This window comes from Globicephala melas, chromosome 15 (assembly GCF_963455315.2).
Source record: "Globicephala melas chromosome 15, mGloMel1.2, whole genome shotgun sequence".
Lineage (NCBI taxonomy): Eukaryota > Metazoa > Chordata > Mammalia > Artiodactyla > Delphinidae > Globicephala > Globicephala melas.
In genome coordinates this window covers 19299217-19326234 of record NC_083328.1, presented here as the reverse complement: position 1 = coordinate 19326234, position 27018 = coordinate 19299217, and the positions used below count along the sequence as shown (strand labels likewise).

Genomic DNA, 27018 nt, shown 5'->3' with positions numbered 1-27018 from the left:
GTAATAGAACCTGACTTACTTTTTAAGAACTCACCCTGACTTTTCGTTGTGTGCCCATTTATATACTTTTTAAAATTATTATTATTTTTTTAAACTGTATTTTTTAAATTTATTTATTTTTGGCTACGTTGGGTCTTCATTGCTGCTCCCGGGCTCTCTCTAGTTGTGGTGCACAGGCTTCTCGTTGCGGTGGCTTCTCATTATGGAGCACGGGCTCTAGGTGTGCGGGCTTCAGTAGTTGTGGCACAAGGGCTCAGTAATTGTGGCTCATGGGCTCTAGAGCACAGGCTCAGTAGTTGTGGCACGTGGGATCTTCCTGGACCAGGGATTGAACCTGTGTCCCCTGCATTGGCAGGTGGATTCTTAACCATTGCGCCACCAAGGAAGTCCCTATATTTGTAATTTCTTACCCTGTGCATACTTAAGCTTAAGAAAACATCTATCATCAATTCTTTTTGCGGGGGGGGGAGGGGGGGTGGGCGGGACACAATGCACGGCCTTTGGGATCTTAGTTCCCCGACCAGGTATCGAATCCGTGCCCAGTGGAAGCAGGGAATTCTGAAAAGTTTCCATTTTTAACAAGCATCTCAGATTATTCTGTTGATGATGGTCCCCAGGATCACACTTTAAGAAACACTGGCTTAATGGTCAGTTTTCTGACTGTAGTATCTCAGATAGAAATTTCCATCTTTGTTCCAAGAGAATATCTAAGTCTGATGTGTGTCATCAGCAGAGTTCAAGTAAGTTGCACCTTGGGATATGGGAGTCTCGCCCTAAGGTACAATTGTTAGAGCAGGACATTTTTACTTTTAAATGATACTATCCTTTGGCGGGTCAGGCAGTTGAAAATTGTTTATAAGCAAAAGTTAGCAACTGAAAGTGATCATATGTAATTCTTCTCTTGGGAAGTACCTAAAGAGGTATATTTTAATAGAGAGATAAACTTTAATATTCGGCTGTCGTAGAATTTTCTGTTATTTTGCCAAGGAATTTAAAAATAATCAATATTATATGGAGTAGTTTCCCACAGTTAATGCAATTATAGTACTAACAGTTTTATGGTACTAACAGTTTTGAAAATGTTATATTAATGAGTGTTAGACAAGCTATTTAGGATTTCTGTGTGTTGCTTTCTTTGATAATCTAGCCACGGTTCGCTCTTCTGACGTTGTTTCTGCGTGGCATCGGCCAGGAGTCCAGAGTGTCTGTCCTGCCTGCCTTGCCTATGTCTATAATCTTCTGGCTGTGCCACATTTGCAGGATGGTATTTATTAAGGAACATTAGGATTGAAAACATTAGATTAGCTACATATGTTTTTCTAGAAAATGAAAGTTGTGGTACCAGAAGGAAAATACGCTATATTTTATAAAGTGGTTTTTTAAAATTATTATCTTATTTTTAGGCTTGAACTCAAACTTGAATGTAAATATGGATATGAACAGTATTAAAGAGCCACAGTCAAGACTAAGGAAGTGGACTACAGTGGACAGCATTTCTGTGAACACATCTTTGGATCAAAACTCCAGCAAACATGGTATAAAATGCATTCTTATATTTTGACTTTTAAAAAAATAACTGTAGAATATTAAATTTAGGCTTTATTTTATTTTATATATGTATTTTTTCATAGCTAAATTCTCTTAAGAACCTTTTCTCATTATTAAAAAGTGCTTTATTAGTTATTAAGTCTTAGTTAAAACCAAAAAAAATGACCTTTATTGTGCTATTGTGAAAAACAGGTCAGATTACACATTTATTTTTTAATTATTCCCTCTTTAGATGATCATTTAGTTTTTTGCTATTATTTTATTGTTTTAGTGTTCTACTTAACATTTACTCAATTTAATCTGGTATAAGGGATTAAAAACTTCCACCATAATTTGATTTCTAACAGTTCCTTTCCATTCATCTAGTAATTGTTAATGGAGTATTTTCTGCTTTCCAAGAACTGTGCTAGGCCACCTGGAATACATAGATACATATGTACATACATGTGCACAATTGACTATGTAAACAAGTAAAAATACTTGCCCTGAAGAAGCTCATTGTTTGGTAGCAAAAATAAACATGTAAACAGCTTTACTACACTGTGATAGCTGCTATAAAAGTTAATACATACAATAGGATAAATAGTATAAGAATGTGAAATCTAATGGAGAAGTGAGTCAGGAATAACAAACCATGGGTCTGAACTGAGTCTTCAAGTTTACCAAAGGAGTGGAGAAAGAACACCATGGAGAGGATAGCATGTGAAACGTTCAAAGACAGGACCTCCTGGTGAGCTCTGCTAGGTGGGCATGTCTGGGGGTGAAGGTACAAGTGAGAGAAAGGAGGAAGGTGTAGCTGCAATAGTAGGTATTGAGCAATCGTGGAAAACTTTTGTGCCAAAAAAATCACTTTAAACATGAAAATGATGGATATATAAAGGCACCTAAGGCTTAAAGGAGTCTAAGTGAGACAGAGGGCAACGGACATGAGAGGACAGAATGCATTGAAGAGAGTCTTAGAATTAAGGACAGAAGGGCTTGGTAACTAACTTAATTCATTCTGCAAATATATGATTATCTGTGATGTGCCTCCTGTGCTTCCTGCCTTCCTCAGTCCAACCCTATACCTTACCCTGGGCTCAAGAGTCATTTCCAAGAAGCCTCTTCCAGGCTTTGTGTTTGAATAGCACCTCTTATGTGTATCTGTCTTGTGTTAGTATCCATTTAGGCCTTTTTCCGTAACAGGACATAAATTCCTGGAGGAGAGAGTCCATGCTTTGCTTACCTGTAGCCCCACTGAGCACATTGCAGCACTCGGGGGACATTTGCTAGGTGAAAGGATGAGTGGCCGGTAATGCAGTTAATGGTAGAGTAAATGTAGGAATTGAAGCAGGCCTGCTGGGACAAATAATGGATGGATTTTAGACTTGTTGAGTGTGGTATTTTAGGGATAGCTCAACGTGGAAAAGCCCAGTAAGAAATTAGAATTAGAGGCCTGGTACTCAGAAGAAAAATCTGGGCGAGAGTAAGATTTTGTGTTCATCAGAATGTTGATGTCGTCGACATGGATGAGGTTGCCCAGAGAGACGGCGCATAGAAGGGAATAAGGACACACAATCCTAGAGCCAGTGGTAGTAAAGAAACCTGGAGAAGAATGGGTAGAGAGGTAGGACGTGGAGACCCAGAAAAATGTCTCTGCCGTATGGTTTTCTGTCTACTCTGATTAAAATGAGTTTTTCCATGTCTGTTTTGCATGTCTGACCCTCAGTTTCTTTGTAAAAATGTTTCCTTCCTCACACTGCTGTTTTAGGTGTAATGTATATCATACATTCTCAAGTGCTCAGCATACTTACTGAGGGCATACTGGTATGTATATGGTATGCGTTATATAAATGGCATGTCATCATGCAGCATAGGGATTTTTTTGGTTTTTTATTTGTGGTACGCGGGCCTCTCACTGTTGTGGCCTCTCCTGTTGCGGAGCACAGGCTCCGGATGCGCAGGCCCAGCGCGCCACGGGCCCAGCCGCTCTGCGGCATGTGGGATCCTCCCGGACCGGGGCACAAACCCGTGTCCCCCGCATCGGCAGGCAGACTCTCAACCGCTGCGCCACCAGGGAAGCCCGCAGCATAGGTTTTGAAGGCAGATAGACCTGGGATTTGATCCCAGTTCTTAACCTCTAAGCCACAGTGTTTGCATCTGTAAAGTGGAAATGATGCATCATAGAACTGTTGAGGATTGAATGAGATAATAACTATTAAGCTCCTACCTCATTGCCTGGCACGTGACATGCAGGTAGTGGGTGGTGATGTCTTCTTATAAGCAGCCTATTATCATAAGTTTGTTTTTCAGTCAATTCAATTAGTAATTTTATATTTTAATTTTGTATTTTATCTTCTCTGTTTTTTTAAACTTAGTATCTGTTTTTTATTTTTTCATCATGCATTTTATTGTTTGATTTTGCATAAACCTGGAATGTGAGCAGTTAGTTTTTGTTTTTTAGTAATTAGCTTAAACAAATAGTTTTATTCTTGTATACATAGCAATCTAATGAACATATTCTAGTAACGTTCTCTTTTTCAGAATAAGGAGGTTGATGCTCTTTCTCCTTTACTTCAGTGTATGTTCCTGTTATTCTTTTTTTTAATTAAAATATAGTTGATGTACAATATTATATAAGTTACAGGTGTACAATATAGTGATTCACAACTTTTAAAGGTTATACTCCATTTGTAGATATTGCAAAATATTGGCTAAGTTCCTTGTGTTGTACAGTATATCCTTGTAGCTTATTTTATACCTAATAGTTTGTGCCTCTTAATCCCCTGTCCTTATCTTGCCCCTCTCCCCACTGGTAACTACTAGTTCTCTATATCTGAATCTGTTTCTTTTTTGTTATGTTCACTAGTTTGTTGTATTTTTTTAGAATCCACGTATAGGTGATATACAGTATTTTTCCTTCTCTGTCTGACTTACTTTACTCAACATAATACCCTTAAGGTTCGTCCGTGTTGTTGTAAATGGCAGAATTTTCTTCTTTCTCCAGGCTGAATATTATTCCTTTGTATGTGTATACAACACCTTCTTCATTCATTGATGGACACTCAGGTTGTTTCCATATCTTGGTTATTGTGAATAATGATGCAATAAACGTGCAGATGTCTTTTTGATATCCTGTTTTCATTTCTCTTGGATATATACCCAGAAGTGGGATTGCTGGGTCATTAGTAGTTGTATTTTTAATTTTTTGAGAAACCTCCATACTGTTTTCCACAGCGGCTGTGCCAATTTACATTCCCACCAACAGTGCACAGTGTTCCCGTTTCTCCACATCCTCATCAATATTTTTGTTTGTGGTCTTTTTGATGATAGCCATTCTGACAGTGAGAGCTGATATCTCATTGTGGTTTTGATTTGCATTTCCCTGATGATTAGTGACGTTGAGCATCTTTTCATGTGCCTTTTGGCCATCTGCATGTCCTCTTTGCAAAACTGTTTAGGTCTCCTGCTCATTTTTAAATTGGGTGTTGTTTTTTTTTATATGTTGAGTTGTATGAGCTGTTATATATTCTGGATATTAACCCCTTATCAGTCATATCATTTGCAAGTATTTTTTCCCATTCATTAGGTTGTCTTTTCATTGTCAATGGTTTCCTTTGCTGGGCAAAAGCTTTTAAGTTTAATTCGGTCCCATTTGTTTATTTTTGTTTATTTTTTTAAAATAAATTTATTTTATTTATTTATTTTTGGCTGCATCTGGCCTTTGTTGCTGCGCACTGGCTTTTCTGTAGTTGCAGCAAGCAGGGTCTACTCTTCGTTGCGGTGCGCAGGCTTCTCATTGCAGTGGCTTCTCTTGTTGCGGAGCACAGGCTCTAGGTGCGTGGGCTTCTGTAGTTGTGGCACACGGGCTCAGTAGTTGTGGCTCGCGGGCTCTAGAGCGCAGGCTCAGTTGTGGCGCACAGGCTTTGTTGCTCTGCGGCATGTGGGATCTTCCTGGACCAGGGCTCGAACCCGTCTCCCCTGCATTGGCAGGAGGATTCTTAACCACTGCGCCACCAGGGAAGCCCCATTTTTTTATTTTTGCTTTTATTTCCTTTGCTTTAGGAGACGGATCCAAAAAAATACTGTTAGGATTTATCTCAAAGAGTGTTTGACTATGTTTTCCTCTAGGAGTTTTATCGTTTCTGGTCTTACATTTAGGTCTTTAGTCAATTTTTAATTTATTTTTGTATATGGTGTTAGAGAATGTTCCAATTTCATTTTTTTACATGCAGCTGTCCAGTCTTCCCAGCACCACTTACTGAAGAGACTGTCTTTTTCTCCATTGTATGTTCTTGCCTCCTTTGTCGTAGATTAATTGACCATAAGTGTGAGTTTATTCTACTGTTCTTTATTTACTTAACTTGACATCTTGGAACTGTCAGTTTTTCTTTTTTTAAATTATTTTTGTATTGTTAATAAAAATTACAAAAATTTTATATGCTTCCCCACCCCCGAAATGTTCTCATTTTCTTTACTTTAGCAGGCCCTGTAACTAATGTGAAGCAGCCCAAGACTAGTAGTCTTCCCTTCATGGATACTATTTTGAGATCTCCAGACTTTTACTTTATCCCCTTAAAAATCAAGACTGTTTGATAGAATTTCTTCTCTGTGGTTGCTTTTATTCTTTCTTCATTGTTGTATTTTTTCCTTCCTTGTAAAAATGACTTCAGAAATATACCTTGACCTGGTGTGGTTTTGGTCTTCATCTCTAGAAAGAAAGACCAGGTTGGTTTTATATCTGTATATAAGAACCCTCTAAATTTCAAGTCTTAAAAGGTTGGGGTTTTGTTTTTTGTTTTTTTTTAAGCTTTTCAGTCTGTTTAAAGAAAGTGCTTTTTCTTACCATAATAATTCTCTAATTGTTTATACTATCATTTTCTCCCAGAAGCGCTCCTCTTGGCTCTGTGGTTCTTTTCCTTCTCTTACTATCTCTCTTTCTCCTGGTAGAGATAGAATCTTCTTCTCAGGCACACTCTTTTTATTTGTTTGCTTTGTTTTCAGTTTTCCTTACATTAAAAAAATAGAGAAATGTTCATCGTCTTATTTCCATTATTATTTTGGTGCAGTTTGTTATTTTGTCCTTATAAAAATAAAATTGGCATCTAACTTTGTATTCTAGAAGAGATCCCAAAACTGGTCTGAGTGTTATGCTTTGTTACACACTATTTTGAAAATATTTTTTTTGAACCAGCATCTGTTTAAACATTCAGGAAATTTCACGTACAGATTCAGATTTCTGGCATCTCTGGAGAAATGTGAAGGTCTGCCAGCACCAAGCTCCAGAGCAGTCACCACCCAGAGTTGAGTGGCTGCTGCCCATGGCTCATTCTTCCCATTCCCCTCACACCTGTACCTTCCCTCCCATTGGTGGAGAAATATTTTTCTGTACTCCCTAACCAGGGGAATATTTCCCCGTAGTCATGTTTCTATCTGAGGAGGGACCATGGGATTTTTTTTCTGTAGGCAGGTTGCTTCACTTGTATATAAAACCTGATTGGCCTTATTGGCATTTGTATTTCCATGTTGTAGAAAACGGGGGTTGTTTTTCCATAGTACCAGAGTAGTGTAGAGATCATTTTTTAAGCGGGAATGATCCGATAGCAGTAGTCAGGCTGGGCTGAGATGGGCTGAGCCTGGAAACAGGAGAGGCCTGTGGGGACGCTTGACTGGCTCTGATCTTTTGCATCACAATCTTACGTGGGTTCTATTTTTATCCCCATCTAGTGAAGCTTAGAGGGCTAGTAAGATAGTTGTGGAGCAGAGAAGAAAGGGCAAATTCAAGAGAATCTTCCGTGTCAGAGATCCCCAAGTACACTGGTTTCCTAGAAGAACTCACAGAACTCAGAAAAACGGAAATACTCATGGTTATGGTTTATTAGAGCAGAAGAATACAGATTAAAATCAATAAAGGAAAAAGGCACATAGAAAAGAGTCCAGGAGAAACCAGGAGCAGCCTTTTGTTGTCCTCTCTCAGTGCAGTTTCTCGGACTTAATTCTCCCAGCAACAATGTGTTACAACATGTACAAAGTATTGCCAGCCAGAGAAGCTCAGCTAAGCCTCAGTGTCCTCATTTTTTTGTCAGGGGTCAATTGTGTAGACATGGAGCACACCTGCTTGTCAGTCTCCAACCCCCTGCAGACCCTTCAGAGTTCAGACCAAAACAGCGTAACCCAGGCCCCATGCAAACAAAAACAGATGTTCACCATAAATCACATTGTTATCATAAACTCTCTGGCATGGCCATGGCCCAGTGTATGCAGAGGAACTCTTAATCTGGCGTGCTATTCTGTGAGTTACAGGAACCCAGGAGCCATCAAGGACTAGTCTGAAGCTCTTTGCCATGTGCAGTCTAGCCCTGTGCTGACCCTTTACTGCACACCTTCCAGAGTCAAAAAACGAGATTCATTAAGGGAAGTAGAGTAGAGTGGAGGCAAGGCCGCTTAACAGGGGAATTGTGGGTCAAGTGAGGTTTGGACTGGGGTATTTGTGATACTTTATGGTCCTAAGATTCTGTGACTTACCAGAGTTTAGAAAATCCCTTTCCCCTCCTCATTGCCAGAGAAAAGTACAATGTTCAGGAGCTGGAATACATTTATTTTAGTCTTAGAGTTAGTTGAGGGCAGTTGGGAATGGTTTCCAGGAGGCCTGTGATCCCTTAAGCTGAGATATGAAGGATAAACAGGCATTAACCAGGCAGAGGTCAAAGGAGGGAAAACCATAAAGCGTTAGTAGAGGCTAGAGTTTTAAGAGCCTTACAAACTACAGAAGAGTTTGAATTTTACTCCTCTGTAATGGAGAACTGTTGGAAGAGTTTTAAGCTGGAAAGTGACATGATCAGATTGGCATTTTTGAAGAGGCAGTGTGAAGAACTGGGGAGTAGAAGTGGACAGAGAGATTAGTTAGGAAACTTCTGCCTAATCCAGAGCGTGGTCAAACGAGATGACAGTAGTCTGATCTCATGTGTCATTATTCAAAAGCTATATGATCATTTCACAATATATACAAATAGCAAATCATTATGTTGTACACTTGAAACTAATATGTTGTATGTCAATTATATCTCAATCAAAATATTTTAAAAAGAAATGAAGATTAAATGTGTAAGTTATAAAGATACCCACTAAACAAAAACTATAAGCCTTCCACAGTTTCAGAAAAGATAAATCAGCATTTTCAAAGAGTTTTTAAAGAATCTATAAAGAAATTAAAAGAAATTCATATTGGATCATAAAGCAAAATCTGACTCTATGCTATATACAGGGGGACCCAGAACAAAGTAATTCAGAAATCTTTGCAATCACAGGAGGAGAAAAAAGAGCTAGGTAGGCAGCAGGATTGACAGGACTTAGTGATTTTAAAATAATAGGGAAGAGCCAGGGGAGACTCTTGTTTTCTGACTTAAGTAACAACAAATCATTGTTCCTCTGATTAGTATTAAAAGGATATTTTGTTACATTCATTCCTTCCCTTTTCATTGGATTTTATCTTGAAACTTTGACTAAACTTGGCTTAAAGGTCAGTTTGCTGGTTTGTACACATTGGACTGATGATTATCAGAAATTAAAGGTGAAATTGTCATGTAATTGAAGGAACATTGAAACATGAAATCAAGCAGCTCTCAATTCTAAGCTAATTTGCCATACAGTGGTATATCATGTTTGGAATTTTCCTTAAGAGAGGGAGTGGGAGCTGAGACAATGGCAAAATGTCAAAATAAATATGGACCCTAGAATTGACACCTACCTCTGCTCCTAATTAGCTCTGCTGTTTATTAGCTGCTGGCAAGTAGCTTAACCTTTCTGAACTTTGGTCCCTCATCTGCTAAATGGGAGTAATAATAGTAATGCTTGTGATGTTTTGAGGATTGATAAGGCAGTAACTCTGAAGCGCCTAAGCACTAGAACAGGGTTAGACACATAAGTGGCCGGTGGGTCTCAGCTTTCATCATTATTGCTATTGCCGTCATTGTCATCTCATGAGTGCCCTACCTCTAAGACGGCACCACTTCTCCAGTGTAAATCCAGCTCTATTTGCTTAAACTAAACCTACCACATAAATTTTACATTTCATTTTTCTGATGCTCTCCCATGCAGTGTCTAATAGAATGTAATTGGATCATGGCTGCCGCTTAAGTTGTGTCTATTGTCCTTTTAAATACAATGAAGTTTGAATAAGTAGATATTGTTTCTTTTTAAAAAGGGGGGCGGATGCTTTCATCATTGCTGGTTCTTGTGTAAGAATTAATCACTTCAGATTTGGCAGTTATGCTTACTTACTGTATTACTTGCAACTACTACTTTATATATCCCACTGTATTTCCAAGTGGTTTTAATTAGCCTAAGATACATAGTTCACTACGATAAAAGTAATAACTAGATGAGGAAGCCAGAGAAGAGAGGGAAATGGAATTGGTGGAATAACTGAATCAAGTCAGGGGTAGGTTAGTGCCCACCAGTGAGTGGCATGAGGTCTTGTATTTTACCAGAAGCTCATAGCTGGAGCAGCCTTGAGTCCATGAACCAGGGCTTTCCTTACATCTGTTTCAAACTCTACATGAATGGACAAGACACTTGGTTTTCCTTCTGTTGTCAAATCCAAGTTCATCTGATGCGCAGTGAGGCCAAACAAACTGAAATGTCAGAGTTTGGAATAGAGAACGGAGTATTGCAAGGCCAAACAAGGAGAATGGACAGCTTGTGCTCAAAAAGCGCAAACTCCCCAATGCTTTTAAGGGGGGGAAGAATTTTTATAGGCGAAATTGGGGTGGGGGGGCTACAGGGGGTGTAACCTTCCTCTGGTTGATTGGTGGGGAAATAACACGGTGGTGTTCCAGGAGTCTCGGTCGTTAGCCCTCTGGTCCCATCCAGTCTGTGGTCCAGTGTTTGTGATCAGCCTGAAGTTACCATCCTCCACCTGGGTTGGGGGCCTCAGTTCCTGTAGAAGAACTCAGATTTCTATCAGGTTGTGATGTATATCTTTTGAGGAGGAACCAGGATCCGGCCGGTGGCTACACTATTGTTTCTTGACTGCCTTTCCTTTGTTTCTGCATTCCCTCACTCCCCAGATTAGTAACTGTTTGAATCTGCCCTTTGGGGCTCAGGGAAGGTCTAGGAGGCTGAAACCTTTTTTCTACAAACAAGAAATGGGGGACATGGAATGGCTTTTGTACACGCGAGGGCCACACAGGGACCTGCTCAATTTGACTTTCTTCACCCTTGCTCCTCCCCATCCCAGAAATTGTACCTCCTTCAATCAAGTTATTAAAGCTAGAAGTTTAAGAGGCATTCTCTTTTTCAAAAAGTTTGAGATAATTTACATATAATACAATTTCTCCTTTTAAAGTATAAAATTCTGTGGCTTTCAGTAACATTCTCAGTTGGGTATCCATCCAACAATCAACTTTTTTTTTTAACTTTTTTTTTGCTTGCTTTTGGCTGCGTTGGGTCTTTGTTGCTGCACGTGGGCTTTCTCTAGTTGCGGTGAGCAGGGGCTACTCTTCATTGCGGTGCGTGGGCTTCTCATTGCAGTGGCTTCTCTTGTTGCGGAGCACAGGCTCTAGGTGCGCGGGCTTCAGTAGTTGCGGCACGCAGGCTCAGTAGTTGTGGCTCGCAGGCTCTAGAGCGCAGGCTCAGTAGTTGTGGTGCACGGGCTTAGTTGCTCCACGGCATGTTGGATCTTCCCAGACCAGGGCTCGAATCTGTCCCCTGCATTGGCAGGCGGATTCTTAACCACTGCGCCACCAGGGAAGCCCCACACAATCAACTTTTGAACATTTTCCTTACCCTAGAAGAACCCCTTAGGTGTCATTTCTCCCACCTCCATTTTCCCATCTCTCTAGCCATAAGTAAAAACTAATATTTTTGTTTTCTGTAGATGTGTCTGTATTGGACATTTCATATAAGTGGAAGCATGTAATATCTGGTCTGTTTTGACTGGTATTTTTGGCTTGGCGTAATGTTTTCGAGGTTCATCGTGTTGTAGCATGCACATGTATTTCACTCCTTTTTATAGTTGAATTGGACAATATGTACCACATTATGTTTGTGCATTCATCTGTTGATGGGTATTTGGGCCTAAGAGACATTCTTGATTTCTTCCTTTCTCCAGTCTGCACGTTGAGTCCATCTGTGAATAGTACCCATTCTGCTTCCAAAATACATAGTGTATGCATCTGTTGTGTCTCCTAATGGTCTCCCTGCTTCTATGCTAGCCTTCCTTCCATTTTCCACACTGCAGCAAATGTGACCTCAAAACAAATGGGGTTGTATTACTTCCCTTCCTAAAACCCCTCAGCATAAAGAACTCCTTGCCAAGTCCTACAAAGCCCTGTCTGAGGGTGTTGTAAATTCTGATGCTTTCGGGGAACAGGCAGGGCATAGGCCAGTCTGGAGTGGTAGGGCCTGGGACAGCTAGAGTGTGCACACCCCACCTCAGGATCTTTGAATTCCAAGCATTTAAAACAAAATGTACTTGGTCATCTCTGCCCTTCAAGATCAGGGCCCCACTCCTTCATGTTGTTCTCTCTCCCGTTTACTGTTTTTCAGGCAAAATGATCTTTCAGTTCCTCAAATGTGCCGAACAGTTTTTCTCCTCAAGTCTTTGTGCAGGCCGCACCCACTGGCTAGAATCTTTTCCCCCAGACTCTCCATGCTGTCCCTGCCCCCTCCTTGACACACATTCTCTCCTTCTGCCCTCTGTCCATTTACTTGGCTTTTTGTGAAAATATACTGTCGTTGTGGGCAAGGGCCTCATTCATATCAGAGGCTAGAAGTGATTGAAATCTGGAAGAAAGCACAGGGCTTTCTTTTCTCCTCACATCGTCACATAATCTACAGGACAGTTTGGAACCCACAGATCTAATGAAAAGTTTTCTTACTATATTTGACAAACTACAAGAAATAAATGTGATACTATATTTTGGTCACATTTCCCTTCCATTTTCTCTCTTTAGGTGCTATTTCAAGTGGTTTCAGGCTGGAAGAGTCTCCATTTGTTCCCTATGACTTTATGAACAGCAGTACTTCACCAGCCAGTCCTCCGGGTTCAGTAGGAGATGGCTGGCCACGTGCCAAATCGCCTAACGGCTCTAGCAGTGTTAATTGGCCACCAGGTAAAATGCCGACATCTTCTTTTATGAGAGTTTGTGTCCATTAAGGTTTCGATACCTCTAGATATACTAATGATTTGGCCCTGAATCTGTGATTGGACTGAACTACGCGAAGGATGAGGAAGAACACAGAAATGGGAAAGGGAAGTTGAGCCCAGGTCTTGGGCTGATGAGTGACCTGGCCCATTGCCAGCGCCTTTATGCTCCAGTCTGTGAAGGCGGGGTTAGTCCCACAAAGGGATTAGGCCAGCGCGAAGAATGATATAAACCTTCATTCCTTGTTCTTCTCTAGCTGTGTCTGGGGACAGAGGTGACAGCATTTGCATTTACTGAGGAATCACCAGAAATGCACCTGTGACCTGTTTCGTCCTCTCCAACTTGCTGTGGCTTTGTGATTTGTAATAAAGCACTTTAAAGTGTTACTTTTTTTTTTTTTAAAGTGTTACTTCTAAGGATATATAAACCCAGAAAAAAGTTGCAAGTTATTCATAAAAAACAGTATATTAATTGTGATATTGAGTCAGCCTGTTAGGGTATTGGAAAATAATTTGAGAGTATTGGGAGATATTTGATAATTGCATAGACTTTAGGAATAAAACTTTTGGGTAGTTACCGATGGATTTTCAGCTGATGATTAAGCCTGAACTAATTTTAAATTTTTATTTCCAGAATTTCGCCCTGGTGAACCATGGAAAGGTTATCCAAACATTGACCCTGAAACTGACCCTTATGTCACTCCTGGCAGTGTCATAAACAATCTTTCAATTAATACTGTGCGGGAAGTCGACCACCTCAGGGACAGGAACAGTGGTATGTAGGCGGATACGACTCAGGATTTCTGAATGATGCAGGACAGTGGCTCAAAGTAGATGTGAAAGTTTGAGCAGCGAGAGTCACTCCAGCACAGCACAGCGCCTGACCTCCAAGGGGCTCGTGACAGGGATAACAGAATTCTCGGTTTCCCGTGGGTGACTCTTCAGCCACTTTTAAAATGATGAGGATTTATTATCACTTGATGGGGTAAACGCAAAGGACCAGCAGACACTTGCTTTCCAGTAACTATTAACAACTGAAGGTTGTTACCCATTTTATAACAAGTTTCCGTATTGTGGTTATTAAGAAATGGGTGTTTCTTATGGAAGATGTTATATTATTATTTGTTTATACACTCTGGATGTTAAAGAACTTTCATCTGGAGAAGGAATTGGCTTTCTTTGTCTCCCAGAGACTGAAAATAAGAAAAATTTAAGGGTCGCTGCAGTCCAGATGCACTTTTAGTGGGTTATCCAATGAAATCCTCCTCCCACCTACCCCGTGGTTGTCTTTCACCCCAGGCATATGTAAGTACTCCATGCATGCAGTAGAAGAAAGGTGAATGAAATGAGTGACGATCTCTTCTCTTTCTGTAACGTACAGCCTCACAGCTGTCCCCTTAAACAGTTTGTAATAAAGAAAATGTAGAACAGTCAGCACTTCGTTAAATACAGAATGTGTTACCAGGTGTTTGCCAGGTCACAGTGGTAAGATGAGAATCCTCATCATTCTAAAACGACTGAGTTTAGCAGCCAACTGTGTATAGCAATAGTTAAAGCCACTCACTGCCTTCACAGGAGAACGTGGGGACGGAGCCAGCAATAAAACCTCACAGCCTGGTGGTTAATGAAAGAGTCTGGCAGCAGGAGCTGTTGCAGTGATCCCCATTAATGGTCGGGTCTGGAGCTAAACTAGGGTAGCGGTCAAGGGGATTTTTTTAAAAAATAGGAAGAAAGGCTAGGTTTTCGAGACTGAATGTAGGGCACGATGGGAGGGGACAGAGGCCTGGCTCACTGGTAGTGCCAGTGCCAGGGCACCTTGGTGAGCTGCCCAATAAGAAGTCATTAGAGTTCAGAGACAGACTGGGAGCCCTGGTGGAGCCCACTGCTGAGAAGCAGGGCTGCTGTTGTCTCTTGCTGGATCCCGTTGTTGGGGTGTGTTCTCACAGACAGTTATTAGAAGACCGGAATGGGAGGGATACCTCTTGAGCCACGGTGGAAACAGTGAGCAAGCTCTCCACGTGCTGTTTTGAAGGCAGGAAGGAAGCTACAGTCATGGGCACCGTTCCCGTGGCCCTGAACATGGCTGTTTCCTTTCTGTGGCATACTGTTAAGGTGCAGGTCCACTGGGTGCTTTTGCTTCTTCTCGAATGCCATGTCCCCTGCTCTGGGGATGACTAATTGTGCTCTTTTCCTGTGTAGGGTCATCCTCATCCTTGAACACCACGCTGCCTTCAACTAGTGCCTGGTCATCCATTCGTGCCTCCAACTACAACGTTCCCCTCAGCAGTACAGCACAAAGCACTTCAGGTGGGCCTTGTCCTGGGTTTGCCAAGGCTCTGGCAGAGGAAGGGGCAGAACCTGGGGCCAGGGCCGTTGTGTTCACCTCTTCTTTTGATTCAGAGTCTTCTTTTCAGGGAGCTGGGAGAGTATATTTCTGAGCCTGGGAAGATATTTTTAACACCATTTGCCCCCTTTTAAAATTTACTGTCTCCAGTAGTCATTTACTAAAATAATCAGGTTTCACTGAATAGCCACTCTCATCTGAGAGCTGTCTCAGATTAAATATAATTTAGTTCGAAGCAGTAGTCCTCAACAATCTGTAGTGAAGGACCTTTTACTTTTTTAATGCCCAATCCTTTGCAAACTGGTAACTTTTGTAAAATACAGTAAACCTGGACTTCGAGTTGCTGGAGTACACACTTGGGAGTTACAGCAGCATCAGATTGCTGTTAAGAGTTTACAAACGCTCACTCTGAATTTCTGTATTTGTACTGTCACAGACCAGTAATAAACTGTGTTGTGACCAGTCTTCCCATCACACTTTGAGACGTGCTGACTTAAAGACATGCTCCTTATGAGCAGGTAGAAAAAATAATTGATGGTGACAGAAGTTATAAAATTTTCTATCCCCTTCTGCTCGCTCATTTTTTTGGGTTTATTTCGATTTAGTTTTCTGTGTTCCTGGCTGTGCACTGGACCCATAGGCAAGTTGCTTAACCTCTCTGAACCTCAGTAAAATGTGTGTGAGGATTAGAGGTAGCGTACACCAAGCGCCCAGCAGCCCAGCGCTCAGCATAGAGTAGCCCCCAGCGAGTGTCTGCTGTGAAGATTCCCTGAGTTAGGGCTGCTTTTGTAGTCCTTTTTTCATGAATGAATAACACAATGCTAAATCAAATGGCCTAAGTGTTGGTCCTGAGCAGCTCATTATGGTTGTTAAGGTATGGAGTTCCCACTTGCTACTTTCGAGCAGCTCAAAGCAGTGTTCAATGTAGTTGTATACGCTGGACTAAGGGTTTCACAGGTCTTAAAACTATTAATGAGACAGACAGTCTGTTTTGAGGCAAGGGAGCGGTTTCCTTTTGGCTTTTTGTTTGTTCTGCAGTTTAGTTTGATTTGGGGTTTTTTTTAAGTTTTTTTGTTTGTTTGATTTGCTTTTAGTGGGGGAATGAGTGTTGTCATTATTTAAATTTTCTCTTTTCTGAAAGCGTTTATCTCCCCTCTTGCCCACTTTTGTTTTTTTCCTTTGAGTAGCCAGAAATAGTGATTCCAAATTGACATGGTCTCCTGGTTCAGTTACAAACACCTCTCTGGCTCATGAGCTGTGGAAGGTCCCTTTGCCACCTAAAAACATCACTGCTCCGTCCCGCCCACCTCCGGGACTGACTGGTCAGAAGCCACCCTTGTCTACGTGGGATAATTCTCCCCTTCGTGTAGGTGGAGGATGGGGAAATTCTGACGCCAGGTATACCCCAGGTAAGACGACATGCATAAGGTTTCATGTGGTTTATTTGCTGAACACTAATCAGTACCAACAGCCTAGTTTAACAGAGACCTAAATAGCAGACTGTTGCATCCTCTATAAAGTAAGATTAGAACTTAGCGTAAGATTCCTAGTTCATTGCTATCTTCTGCAATTGCCATGCTTTTGAGAGTCTTAAATTTTATTTTAAATTTTGCCCAGTTTACTTACATTTCCCCAAAGACACACCTGTCAGTGATAAAGTTAATGGAATGGCGATCTCCTTTCTTTCAGAAGTTCCTCAGGGGCTCATCTTATTAGGTATAGTAACTTCCTGCTCATGGCAGGCTTGTCATAATACCATGTCACATGGAGCAGAAGTGTCATCTGACAAGCCCGGGGAGGTGGGAGCAGCCCACCTGGACCTTGAAGAATGGGGTCTGTTTGGGTGAAAGCTTGGCCTGTACTTAGGATGATCATAAAATTTATTGATTAAACAGGGACGTTTGAGAGTGAAAAGGGGTGCTGTTAATTAACTGTACAGGCCTAAACCAGACTGTCCCAGGAAAACTGGGACAGATGGTTCCCTTACCTCTCTACTCCTTCCGTAAATGGCTAGCACTGGATTTGTACTGGCATCATGTCCTCACCCGCCTCCGCACAACATACACAACACACACAGCCACAAATACAACTCAGAGCTCGTCTACCAGTTCATCCGTTCTACCCCACCCCTCAAATGCACCGAACTTTCTCATCTCCAGGCTGAAAATTGCAGTAAAACCTCATTAATAGTTTCTTCTTTGGACAGGTGATTGGCTGAAATAAAACTTGCAGTGTTTCCTTTGGGGGAAAGTTTTAATTATGTGAAAAAAGCACATGAGTCTGTTCTAAGCCACTGAATGCAAGTTAGTGTAATTGGTGTCGTGTGTAAGTGGTTCTTTCAGGCCACAGATGTGTTTTGGATGCCGGCTAAGTGCCTGGTGGCACCCTCACCCTCAGGAGGGTTGGTGGAGTTGAATGGGCTCAGGAAGCCTGTAAGAGTCACAGCCAGGCCAGCAGAGGGCGCAGCATGTGCCAGGCACAGAGACCTGGGAAAGCACAAGCGTTTCCTGCTGGAGTTGCTGGAGCTTGGCAAGGGGTGGTGTTCAGGGCGAGCTGAGTGGGCACGAGCTGTGTCACGCAGCCATCTTCCTAAGCCACCCGGAGTGTTTCTGAGGCACTGTTTTTTTGGTTTTTTTTTTAAGTTCTTTTTTTTTTTTAACACACACACACTGTATTTTATTTTTACAAGAGATAAATAAACTGACAGCAAGCATTGTAAATGGATGACCACAACAAAAGCTACAATGACTGCAGTTACCACACACGCACACTATGTCATAATATTGACATTCAGTCCAGGAATCCTCCACTGTAACAGCTCCTTTACTTTGCAGTGAAAATTGATTTGTATATTTTTTGCCGCTGAGTCCTTGTGGGATTTTTTTTTTTATATTCAAACAGAAAGTCACATAAATTATAATCATCCTCATCAGGTCTGAGGCACTTTTAAGTAGTTGTAGGCAGAATTGACTTGATCATGTCTTAAAGCTCTGCTGCTGGGAGGGAGAGACGATGCTGTAGGGCCAGGCAGGAGAGCCAGGTGTGGAGCCCCTGTGGTAGCCCAGACTGAAACGAGGAATGTCTGGACGACTGCAAGCTCTTAAATCCCCTCGAACTTCACACCCTGTGGGACGTACATGCAGTCATCGGTTGATAACCTGAGATCATCGTGAGCTGAGGCGATTCCCCAAAGGCTACCATTTGCGATAGTTCTAGCTTTATAAATGGGAAGACCCCAAAGGCATCTGGCCTTTGGTTCACTAGCCCACCGTGTGATGAGCTGGCAGCCCTCTGAGCCCCCTCCACCCAGAGGCAGAGCCACGTGCCCCAGAAATTAACACCTGGTCAGAGCTGGAGTGAGCCGGCATCTTGGGCCCACAGAGAAAATACCCCATGTAGACGCACAGGTAAGTAAGAAGGAAGAGGAGGACGCCACGAGCCCAGATGGTCCTCCTGAATGTCTGCAGTTTGACTGGAGTATGTTTGTCCTGAACAGTCATTCAGGCCACAGTCTTGGAAAACTGACTTGTCCTTTTTCTTCCTTGTTTAGGTTCCAGCTGGGGTGAGAGCAGCTCAGGGAGAATAACAAATTGGCTTGTTCTGAAAAACCTTACACCTCAGGTAAGAACATCAGGTATCCTGGCTTATGTGGATACGCCAGGTAGCATGGAAGCAAAGGTTTGCATTCTGGTTGAAGTCTGAGATGGGGACTACCCAGGCCTTCCAAAGTGGTGCTGAGTAGATGTCAAGGCCGGGCAGAGAAAACAGCAGAGAATGGTCTTCAGATGCCTCAGGCAGGCTGGTGGTCTGACCCAGTGGTTTTTACACTGTAAAATGCATGGGAGCTGACCGAAAATAGAGAGTCCTAGGCCTCACCCCACAGACTCTCATTTAGTATATCTGGGCTAGGGTCAGGGACCTGCATTTCCATAAGGGCATTCAGATGGATTTGATGCAGGTGGTCCTTGTACTGCACTTTGAGAAAACTTGTCTGCCCTTTTAGATGAGAACATTTTCTTAGTCCCTGGACTGCCCCCTCCTCTGGAGGCTGGGTGTTAAGAGCCCACCCCCCTCCTCCCCAGGGAGCAGTGCCTTGATGCATCCTGTCCTCAGGGCAGGGAAGAGAGAAGACATGAAGCCACAGCAGGGGCAGTGACTAACTAAGGAATTGGGGATCTGGGGAATGTCCAGGAGTCTAGAGGCCACAGAGGTATGGCTCTGGGACCAGTGGAGGTGGGGAGGGGGGCACTGTACCCTGTCACAGCAGTGAGTCCCAGTGAAGAGTGGCACCAGGAGTGAAGAACCTTGGGCAAGAGAGAAAGGACCAGAGTCCCAGCCTGGGACAACCTACCCGGACAGTCTTCATAGCGGTGCATCTAATTGGCAGTTCCCACGCTCTGTTTCCTAGATTGACGGCTCAACTCTGCGCACTCTGTGCATGCAGCATGGCCCACTGATCACATTCCACCTGAACCTCCCGCATGGAAATGCTTTGGTCCGTTACAGTTCAAAAGAAGAGGTAGTGAAGGCACAAAAGTCTCTGCACATGTAAGTTGGCCATTCTGCGCATGGCACCTGGAAAATGCCCTTGGGATTGCAAGTTTGGAATTCTCTCGTTAGGGCTCCCTTGTGTGTATGAAAGTGCAGCTGGTGACTCTGTGTGCCATCTCTGGGCCAGCACTTGGGGTCCCGCAGTGAGCGCTTCATAAAAGCTGCCGCCTCACTGTGCCTTGGGCTCCAGGGGCAGCGCTTAGAAAGGGATGCATCACACCAGATGCAAATGGCCCTAGAAAGTCCCTTAAATTGCTTGTTAGGGACAAGAAGACATGATCTTGATGCCACAGCAGCACCGGGTGGCACGGCTGGGCCTGGAGAGCCCTGGGCGCTGTGCCCCCGCCGTGTGCAGCCTCCGGGGCACACGCTGGCTGGAAGGGAGGGCACGCTGGGTCCTTGTGTGCCCCGCCCTCTCCCTCTCGCCCTCCACTGCTTTTGTAGCAGAGACAGTGTCACCCTGACTTTGACCCAGACCCCTCAGCTAGCCCGCTTGTGTCTCTCTCCTCCAGGTGTGTACTGGGGAACACTACTATTCTTGCTGAGCTTGCCAGTGAAGAGGAGATCAGTCGTTTCTTTGCACAAAGTCAGTCTCTGACCCCTTCTCCCAGCTGGCAGTCCCTCGGGTCCAGCCAGAGCCGGCTGGGCTCCCTCGACTGTTCCCACTCCTTCTCCAGCCGGGCCGATCTCAATCACTGGAATGGTGCTGGGCTGTCGGGAGCCAACTGTGGAGAGCTTCACGGCACTTCCCTCTGGGGGACCCCACATTATTCCACAAGCTTGTGGGGTCCCCCAAGCAGCAGCGACCCCCGGGGAATTAGCAGCCCGTCCCCCATTAACGCTTTTCTTTCTGTTGACCACCTGGGTGGGGGTGGAGAGTCCATGTAACAGTGTAGACTCGACTCAGAACTGCGACCTCAAGACGCGAAAGAAAGGAGCACTAAGTTGGGCTCGCCGCCTGCAGCCAGGGCCACCTGTGGGAACAGCTATTCTCTGCACATTTTCCACTTTGTTTTCCCTGAAACATATCAGTTTGAATACTTGAATCATGCAGGCCAATATTATAATGTGAAAAGGTATCTATCTATTTACACTCCCAAATAGCGCCATACATGCTACACCGTATAGAATGAGCTCACTTGTGTATATTCATCATGTTTAGCCTTTGGGTTCTTTTTTTTAATTTTCCCCTTTCTACCCCTCCCCCCCCATTCATTCTTTTTCTCTTCTTTCTTTCTTTTTGCAAAACCATTTTTTTGGGCTGATAATGTATGAGCTTTTAACTTTGCACTGAATGATGTTCTCTCCGTCTAATCGGCAATATGGGGGGGCAGCTGTTCCAGTGTAAATGTTTACTCAAGGATGTTCTTAAAAGGTGTGCGCTCTCTACTATGCCTTGATGTTTGCCTACCTTATTGTGGTATCGTGGAGTTTAAAAGATCAAGTTATGATACTGACTTAGGACTATAAATGAAAGTATTGCACCAGTTTTTTCATGTTATAAAACTAAAGAATTCGCTCTGCAGTTTGAAAAACTGTGGCCACAGCTGTGACTTGCAGCCCACCTGCCACCCAGGACGGGCCCTGCACTTTGAATAGGCTTTCCATTTTGTTTTGAAGGTTCCCACGTTGAACCTTCTTGTTTACAGATTTTTTTGTTTGTTTTTTGAGAAAAAAATGTTTACTCTTCCATCATTTAAAAAAAAAAATTAAAAGACAAAAAAAAATGGAGGATGATTTAAAAGATGCTTTCTATCTCTGGGAAAAAGGAGCAGCATTTGGCCATGTTCTTTTGTTTTTCTATTCCTGTCCTAAATCAAAGAGCATGGTTCTCAGGAAAACCAGTTCCCCAGTTTAAAAAAAAAAAAAAAAACAACAAAAAAAAAAACCTCCTTGTAGTTTCTTATAGGAAAAAAAGAAAAACCCCAACTTTTAGCACTGATACTACATATTGCTCTGTTAAAGAATCTTCTCTGCCAAAAAGAAAAAAAAACAACAAAAAAACGCTTAAAGCTGGAGTTTGAGATTCTGCTTTCAGATGCTGTCCTTTTATTAGTGAGTGATGATGGTTTGCTAATAATCAGTAGGTAATAATTTTTTTGTAATCCCATCAAGTGGCTCTATATGTTTCTGCTCTCTTGTGACTGTGTTAATGTTTAACTGTTGTACCTTAAAGCCGAAATCAGTAACTATGCATACTGTAACCAAGGTATTGGGCTTACAGAATTGTTCGTTGTATAAAGAAAATTTTAAATGTTGTTGCAAACTAACGAGTTACACCATTTTTAAAATTTCTTTCTCCTTTCCCCTCTTTTGCCCACAAATGGTATTATAATGCTTGCTTAGTCAAAGAAGAGAGACTAAACAAGGGTAAAAATTTTAACAGTACAGAATTTGCCATCATTTCATTGCCTTGATTCTAACTGTTTGTGTCCTAAGATGCAAAAGAAGTCAGTGGCTTTTAACTGTTTACAAATAGAATGTGATTGTAAAATGTACAGTTTGGTTGTGTTTGAATTATGAAATTTCTTCAGATATAATAAACCATGACTTTTTGGCTGCTCAACATTAATTGTCTCTTTTTTGTGAATTTATTTGTACGCTCTTTTTTATAATGAAAGTTTCAAAGTTGCTATGTATGAGGGTTCTCATAGAGCAACTGGTAAAAATCTAAGCAAATATTTGAATATTTTATCCGAACTTATACACAATTTCACCCTGAAATAATGTGAGAACAGTGGGAAACTGTTGCTTGCTCCTTCCGGCCCTCTGAGCATCTTTGGGATCTTGTCGCTCAAAACTCTTCTGTGACTCATCTTCCCCACCATTTGTGCCCATCTCAAGCCTCAGCAAGAGACCATTTGGAACATGAAGCTTAATGACTTGACAGTGTTCTAGTGTTAAACTCTCATACCTCTGTTACACAACGAGAAATGCCACAGCCTGGACTGGCCTTTTTCTTCCCCCTTCACGGCCCTCCTCCCTCCTCACTGCAGGAGCTCCGGGGCAGAACCTGTGTACGTATTTCAGTGTATGACTTCAGATCATGCTCCAACTTGCCAGGTGTAAGCTAATGTTGGTGGACACCTTAATATAAGCAAATGTTGTTCAATGCATTCAATGTATATTGACTTCCATACTGGTTTTTCCAAAAACCAAAGGTAGCTTTGAAAAACCATGTCTGGAAATGTTTGGAACGTTAAGCTGATTGACCTTTTGGGGCTTTGAGTAGTATATAATTGACTTCATAACTGCGTTAATTGTATTGTTAAAGTGTTTGGGAGTTTTTTGCGCTTGTTTTGTGAAAATAAAGTGTTTGATTTAAAAAATTAAAAAGTGGTTTGGTGTTTGCCTAGTCCTTAAATACAACAGCTCTGGTCCCTAAGCGACTGTGTTACTCCTAAATCTTTCTTAATCTCTCCCAATTGCCTGTCCCTCAGTCCTTAGTCCAGGCCATTAGTTTGACCGTGACATTCCCCTGGGTCTGTGACCTCAAGTCACTAACGGCCTGTAAGAGTTGATCTAAACATTGTAACACGTCCAGTCATGCATCTCCAAATATAGCTCGCAAGGGCCACACAGCTTCCGTGCCCCTGGACGTGTCTTAGCTCTAGACATCCTGAGCTGCTGTGCCTTGCTGCTGTGGCTCCATTCTCCTTCCCCTGTAGGCCTGCCCAACCCTGCCTTCCCCTCAAAGACAGTAATCACTGGGTTCAGCTTACCCGGGTCAAATTTAGGTGCGTCCTCCCGTTGGTGCTTGCTTCAAAACCATGGTCCCCTTTCTGATCATTGCTGTTGATGAATGAGCTGCAGCCAGTGCATAATCTCTTGCTAGTCTTTGTAATCCACGTGGTCACACACACAGTAGTTGCTGAGTAGATATTGAAGGGATAACAGCTGTTGCCCGTTGACATTTGAGGACCAAAAATTGTGATAGTGCCGTGCTGTCAAACTGTGAGGGTGCATGAACCAGGGAAGGTGGAGGTGAAGTTCTTGACAGGTAGGGTCTACGTAGTGTTAAGGGTAACGACTGAGCCAAAGGAGGAGATGGCTGAATCAAGACGGGAGCGACAAGGAGGTTGCACTGAGCAAGCTGGCTTAACATTTGGCCGAGAGATAATTTGCATGCATTGGGACTGGACTGATTTTCCCTCTTCAAAACTTAGGAGATCTTTTCCAGTCGATCCTTCGATTTCAGATGTGAGCGGCGGGGTCCCCAGATGAGAGCCAGAAACCACCCAGATGAAACTTGAGAGCCCCTTACAGAGACCAGGGCTTTGGCCCTGCCTCTGAGTAGGTGTTTGCAGGGTCCCGGGGGGAGGGGATAACAGTAACAGTATGTTAAAGGCTTCTCTACACACCTAGTGTTTGTACGTGTTTTCTCATTTTCAGAGCACCCCAGCCTGGCCCTAGAACAGGAAACACAAAGTCCTAGTACAGTGTGGCTCAAATTGTCCACCAACACACTCCCCAAGTTAAGGAGAGGATAGAAGATGTGGATCTCTCTGGGATCTGGGGGCAGAGTTTTGAGCTCTTCACTTCAGGTTAAAGCTGCATATGAATGTTGCATTTGGCTCCGTGATACCCATTTTCACCTAGAAATAATGTTTCAAATAGCCAGTTAAATTGCTGTTCTTCAAAAAGTCTCTGCTGCTTCAGAAAGATGGGCCATGATAAGGCCCACGAACCCCACTTGAATTGAAGCAGGGCTGGAGAGCTCCAGCTCCGGATGACTTGAGTGGCAGAGACTGCTCTGGTAAAGGGGCATCAGAGTGACTTCCCAGTCCTGATGTTAACACAAGTTCACGTGCCCAACGGACAGTGAGGCCAAACAAATTGAAACGTCGGAGTTTGGAGCAGAGAGAGGTTTATTGCAAGGCCATGCAAGGAGACAAGGTGGCTCATGCCTTAAAAAGCCTCAAGCTCCAGGGGTTTCAGCAAAGCATTCTTAAAAGCCAGGTGAGGGAGCGGGGGTCCCAGGGTACCGACGTGAGGGAACAGGGCGGTGTCACAGGGGTTAACTTTATCAGTCCTTAGGCTCCAGGAGGCCTGGGGCTATGTGCTCATGGTCATCAAGTAGTTAACATCTTCCATTTGGTGGGGGGCAGTTTCACGTCTGCAGAACAACCCAGGAAATTTGCATCAAATACCATTTATCTAGGTACTTCATGGAGGAGCGAAAGCAGAGTATCTGGGGGAAGGTCCCCATAGAGTCCTGCTAGGTTACACTGAGTCTCTGGGGCCCTGTCTCAGCCCTCAGGGACCAGTGTGCCCCTGTCCTGGCCAGCCATTGACTCACTAGGTGGGGAAGCACCCCAACCTGCTGGTACAGCAGGGCTGGGCTTTGAATAGTGAGGGAAGCTGTATCCACAGTCCAGCAACTTCCAGAAGAGGACAAACATGGATCCCAGGATCTAAACAGTCTGCAAGCCTGAATCCAATTCATGGACCCCATTACCATGTTACCGTTGTAGCCAAAATCTGGCCTCTGTACCCGGTACCGAATTGAGTCTCAGAGACGGAGTTTTGGGTGAAGTAGAAAAGAATAGCTTCATTGCTTTGCCAGGCAAAAGGGGCCACAGCGGGCTAGTGCCCTCAAAACTGTGTGTCCTGACCTGGAGGGGTCAGTGAGGAGATTTATAGTAATGGTTCCAAGAGGGTGTGGTCAGCTTGTGGACATTCTTCTGATTGGTTGATGGTGAGGCAATTGGGAGTCAGCATCATCAACCTTCTGGATCCATCCAGTCTGGGTCTGTGCTTGTGGGCAGCATACAGTTAACTTCTCCCACCTGGTGGGTGTTTCAGTATCTGCAACACAGCTCAAAAACATTGTTACGTGTATCCTTTGAGGGGGAACCAGGACCCTGCCCCAAGGCTGCACAATTGTTTCTAGGCTGCTCCTTCCTTGTCTCTGCATCCCCTCCCTTCCCTGATTAGCAACTGTTTGAACCTGCCCTTTGGAACTCAGGGAAGGGCACGGAGGCTGAATGAAGCCTTTTTCCTGCAAACAAGAAATGGGGGACCCAGAAAGGCTTTTGTGCCCAGGAGCCCCACAGGGTCCTGCTCAGTTTCACCATATCACTGAACCACCTGGGTTTTTGCTAATTTCATAGTTTTAGAAATCAACCCCTGGGGCTTCCCTGGTGGTGCAGTGGTTAAGAATCCGCCTGCCAATGCAGGGGACACGGGTTTGATCCCTGATCCAGGAAGATCCCACATGCCACCGAACAACTAACCCCGTGCGCCACAACTACTGGGCCTGTGCTCTAGAGCCCACGAGCCACAACGACTGAGCTCGCGTGCTGCATCGACTGAAGCCCGCGCACCTAGAGCCTGTGCTCCACAATAAGAGAAGCCACTGTAATGAGAAGCCCGCACACTGCGACAAAGACCCAACACAAAAATAAATGAATAAATTTATTTTTAAAAAAATAATAAAAAATAAAGACCATCTTAGTTACATAAGTAGCGGTTCAGGTGATGGGCAGAAGTGGGATTTCCTGAGTGCCTAAGGCCCAGGGAACATGGCAGAGGGAAAGCTCTTCCCATGGGCCCACCCATGCCCTTGAGAGTAGGTACCATTTGGACTTCCCTGGTGGTCCAGTGATTAAGATTCCATTCGTGCTTCCACTGCAGGGGGCATGGGTTCCATCCCTCACTGGAGAATTAAGATCCCGCATGCCCTGTGGCCAAAAAAAAAAAAAGAGAGGGGGAGAGTATGTAAAAGAACCTTTATCGGTTAAGGGCGTGGCTTTTGGAATTAGACCACTCTGGGTTGAAATTCTCATCAGACCACCTACCAGCTCAGTCCCTGACCCCCAACATCCACAATCCATCTGCTTTTCCTCCAAAAGAGATCCTTAATCTGACCATCTCTCCATCCTCAGCCCCACGACCTCAGCCCGGACATCTCCTGCTGGAGCCACTCCTCTCTTCTCCCAGCTTCCGCTCCTGCCCCACAGTCCACCCTCCTCACAACAGCTAGGGCGAGCTTTGCTTTTTACCCTTTTAAAAACCAACATAAATTTTGGACTTCTCTTGGTGGTGCAGTGGTTAAGAATCCATTTGCCAATGCAGGGGACACAGGTTCGATCCCTGGTCCGGGAAGATCCCACATGCCGTGGAGCAGCTAAGCCCGTGCACCACAACTACGAGCCTGCGCTCTAGAGCCCACCAGCCACAACTACTGAGCCTGCGTGCTACAACTGCTGAAGCCTGTGCACCTATAGCCCGTGGTCTGCAACAAGGGAAGCTACTGCAATGAGAAGCCCACGCACCACAACGAAGAGTAGCCCCCTCTCACCACAACTAGAGAAAGCCCGTGTGCAGCAATGAAGACCCAACGCAGCCAAAAATAAAATATAAATAAATAAATTTATAAAAAACCAAATTGTGGTATATCCATACAACAGAACTGTCATGGAAAAGAATGTATATATAATGTATATAT

General features: G+C 43.5%; 1 protein-coding gene across 12 annotated transcripts in view; it reads left to right on the top strand.

Annotated features, from left to right (window-relative positions):
* Positions 1-22904, top strand: part of TNRC6A (trinucleotide repeat containing adaptor 6A) — a 203106-nt gene extending 180202 nt beyond the window's left edge. For 11 of the 12 annotated variants that reach the window (XM_060285738.1, XM_060285739.1, XM_060285744.1 and 8 more), the window contains 8 exons: positions 1404-1535; positions 12483-12641; positions 13308-13448; positions 14873-14980; positions 16205-16426; positions 18568-18638; positions 19426-19565; positions 20081-22904. In XM_060285738.1, the coding sequence (XP_060141721.1) occupies positions 1404-1535; positions 12483-12641; positions 13308-13448; positions 14873-14980; positions 16205-16426; positions 18568-18638; positions 19426-19565; positions 20081-20456 (1349 nt within the window). In that variant the 3' untranslated portion in view covers positions 20457-22904. The other variant, XM_060285748.1, reaches the window with a different exon arrangement.
* The last annotated feature ends 4114 nt before the right edge of the window (positions 22905-27018 follow it).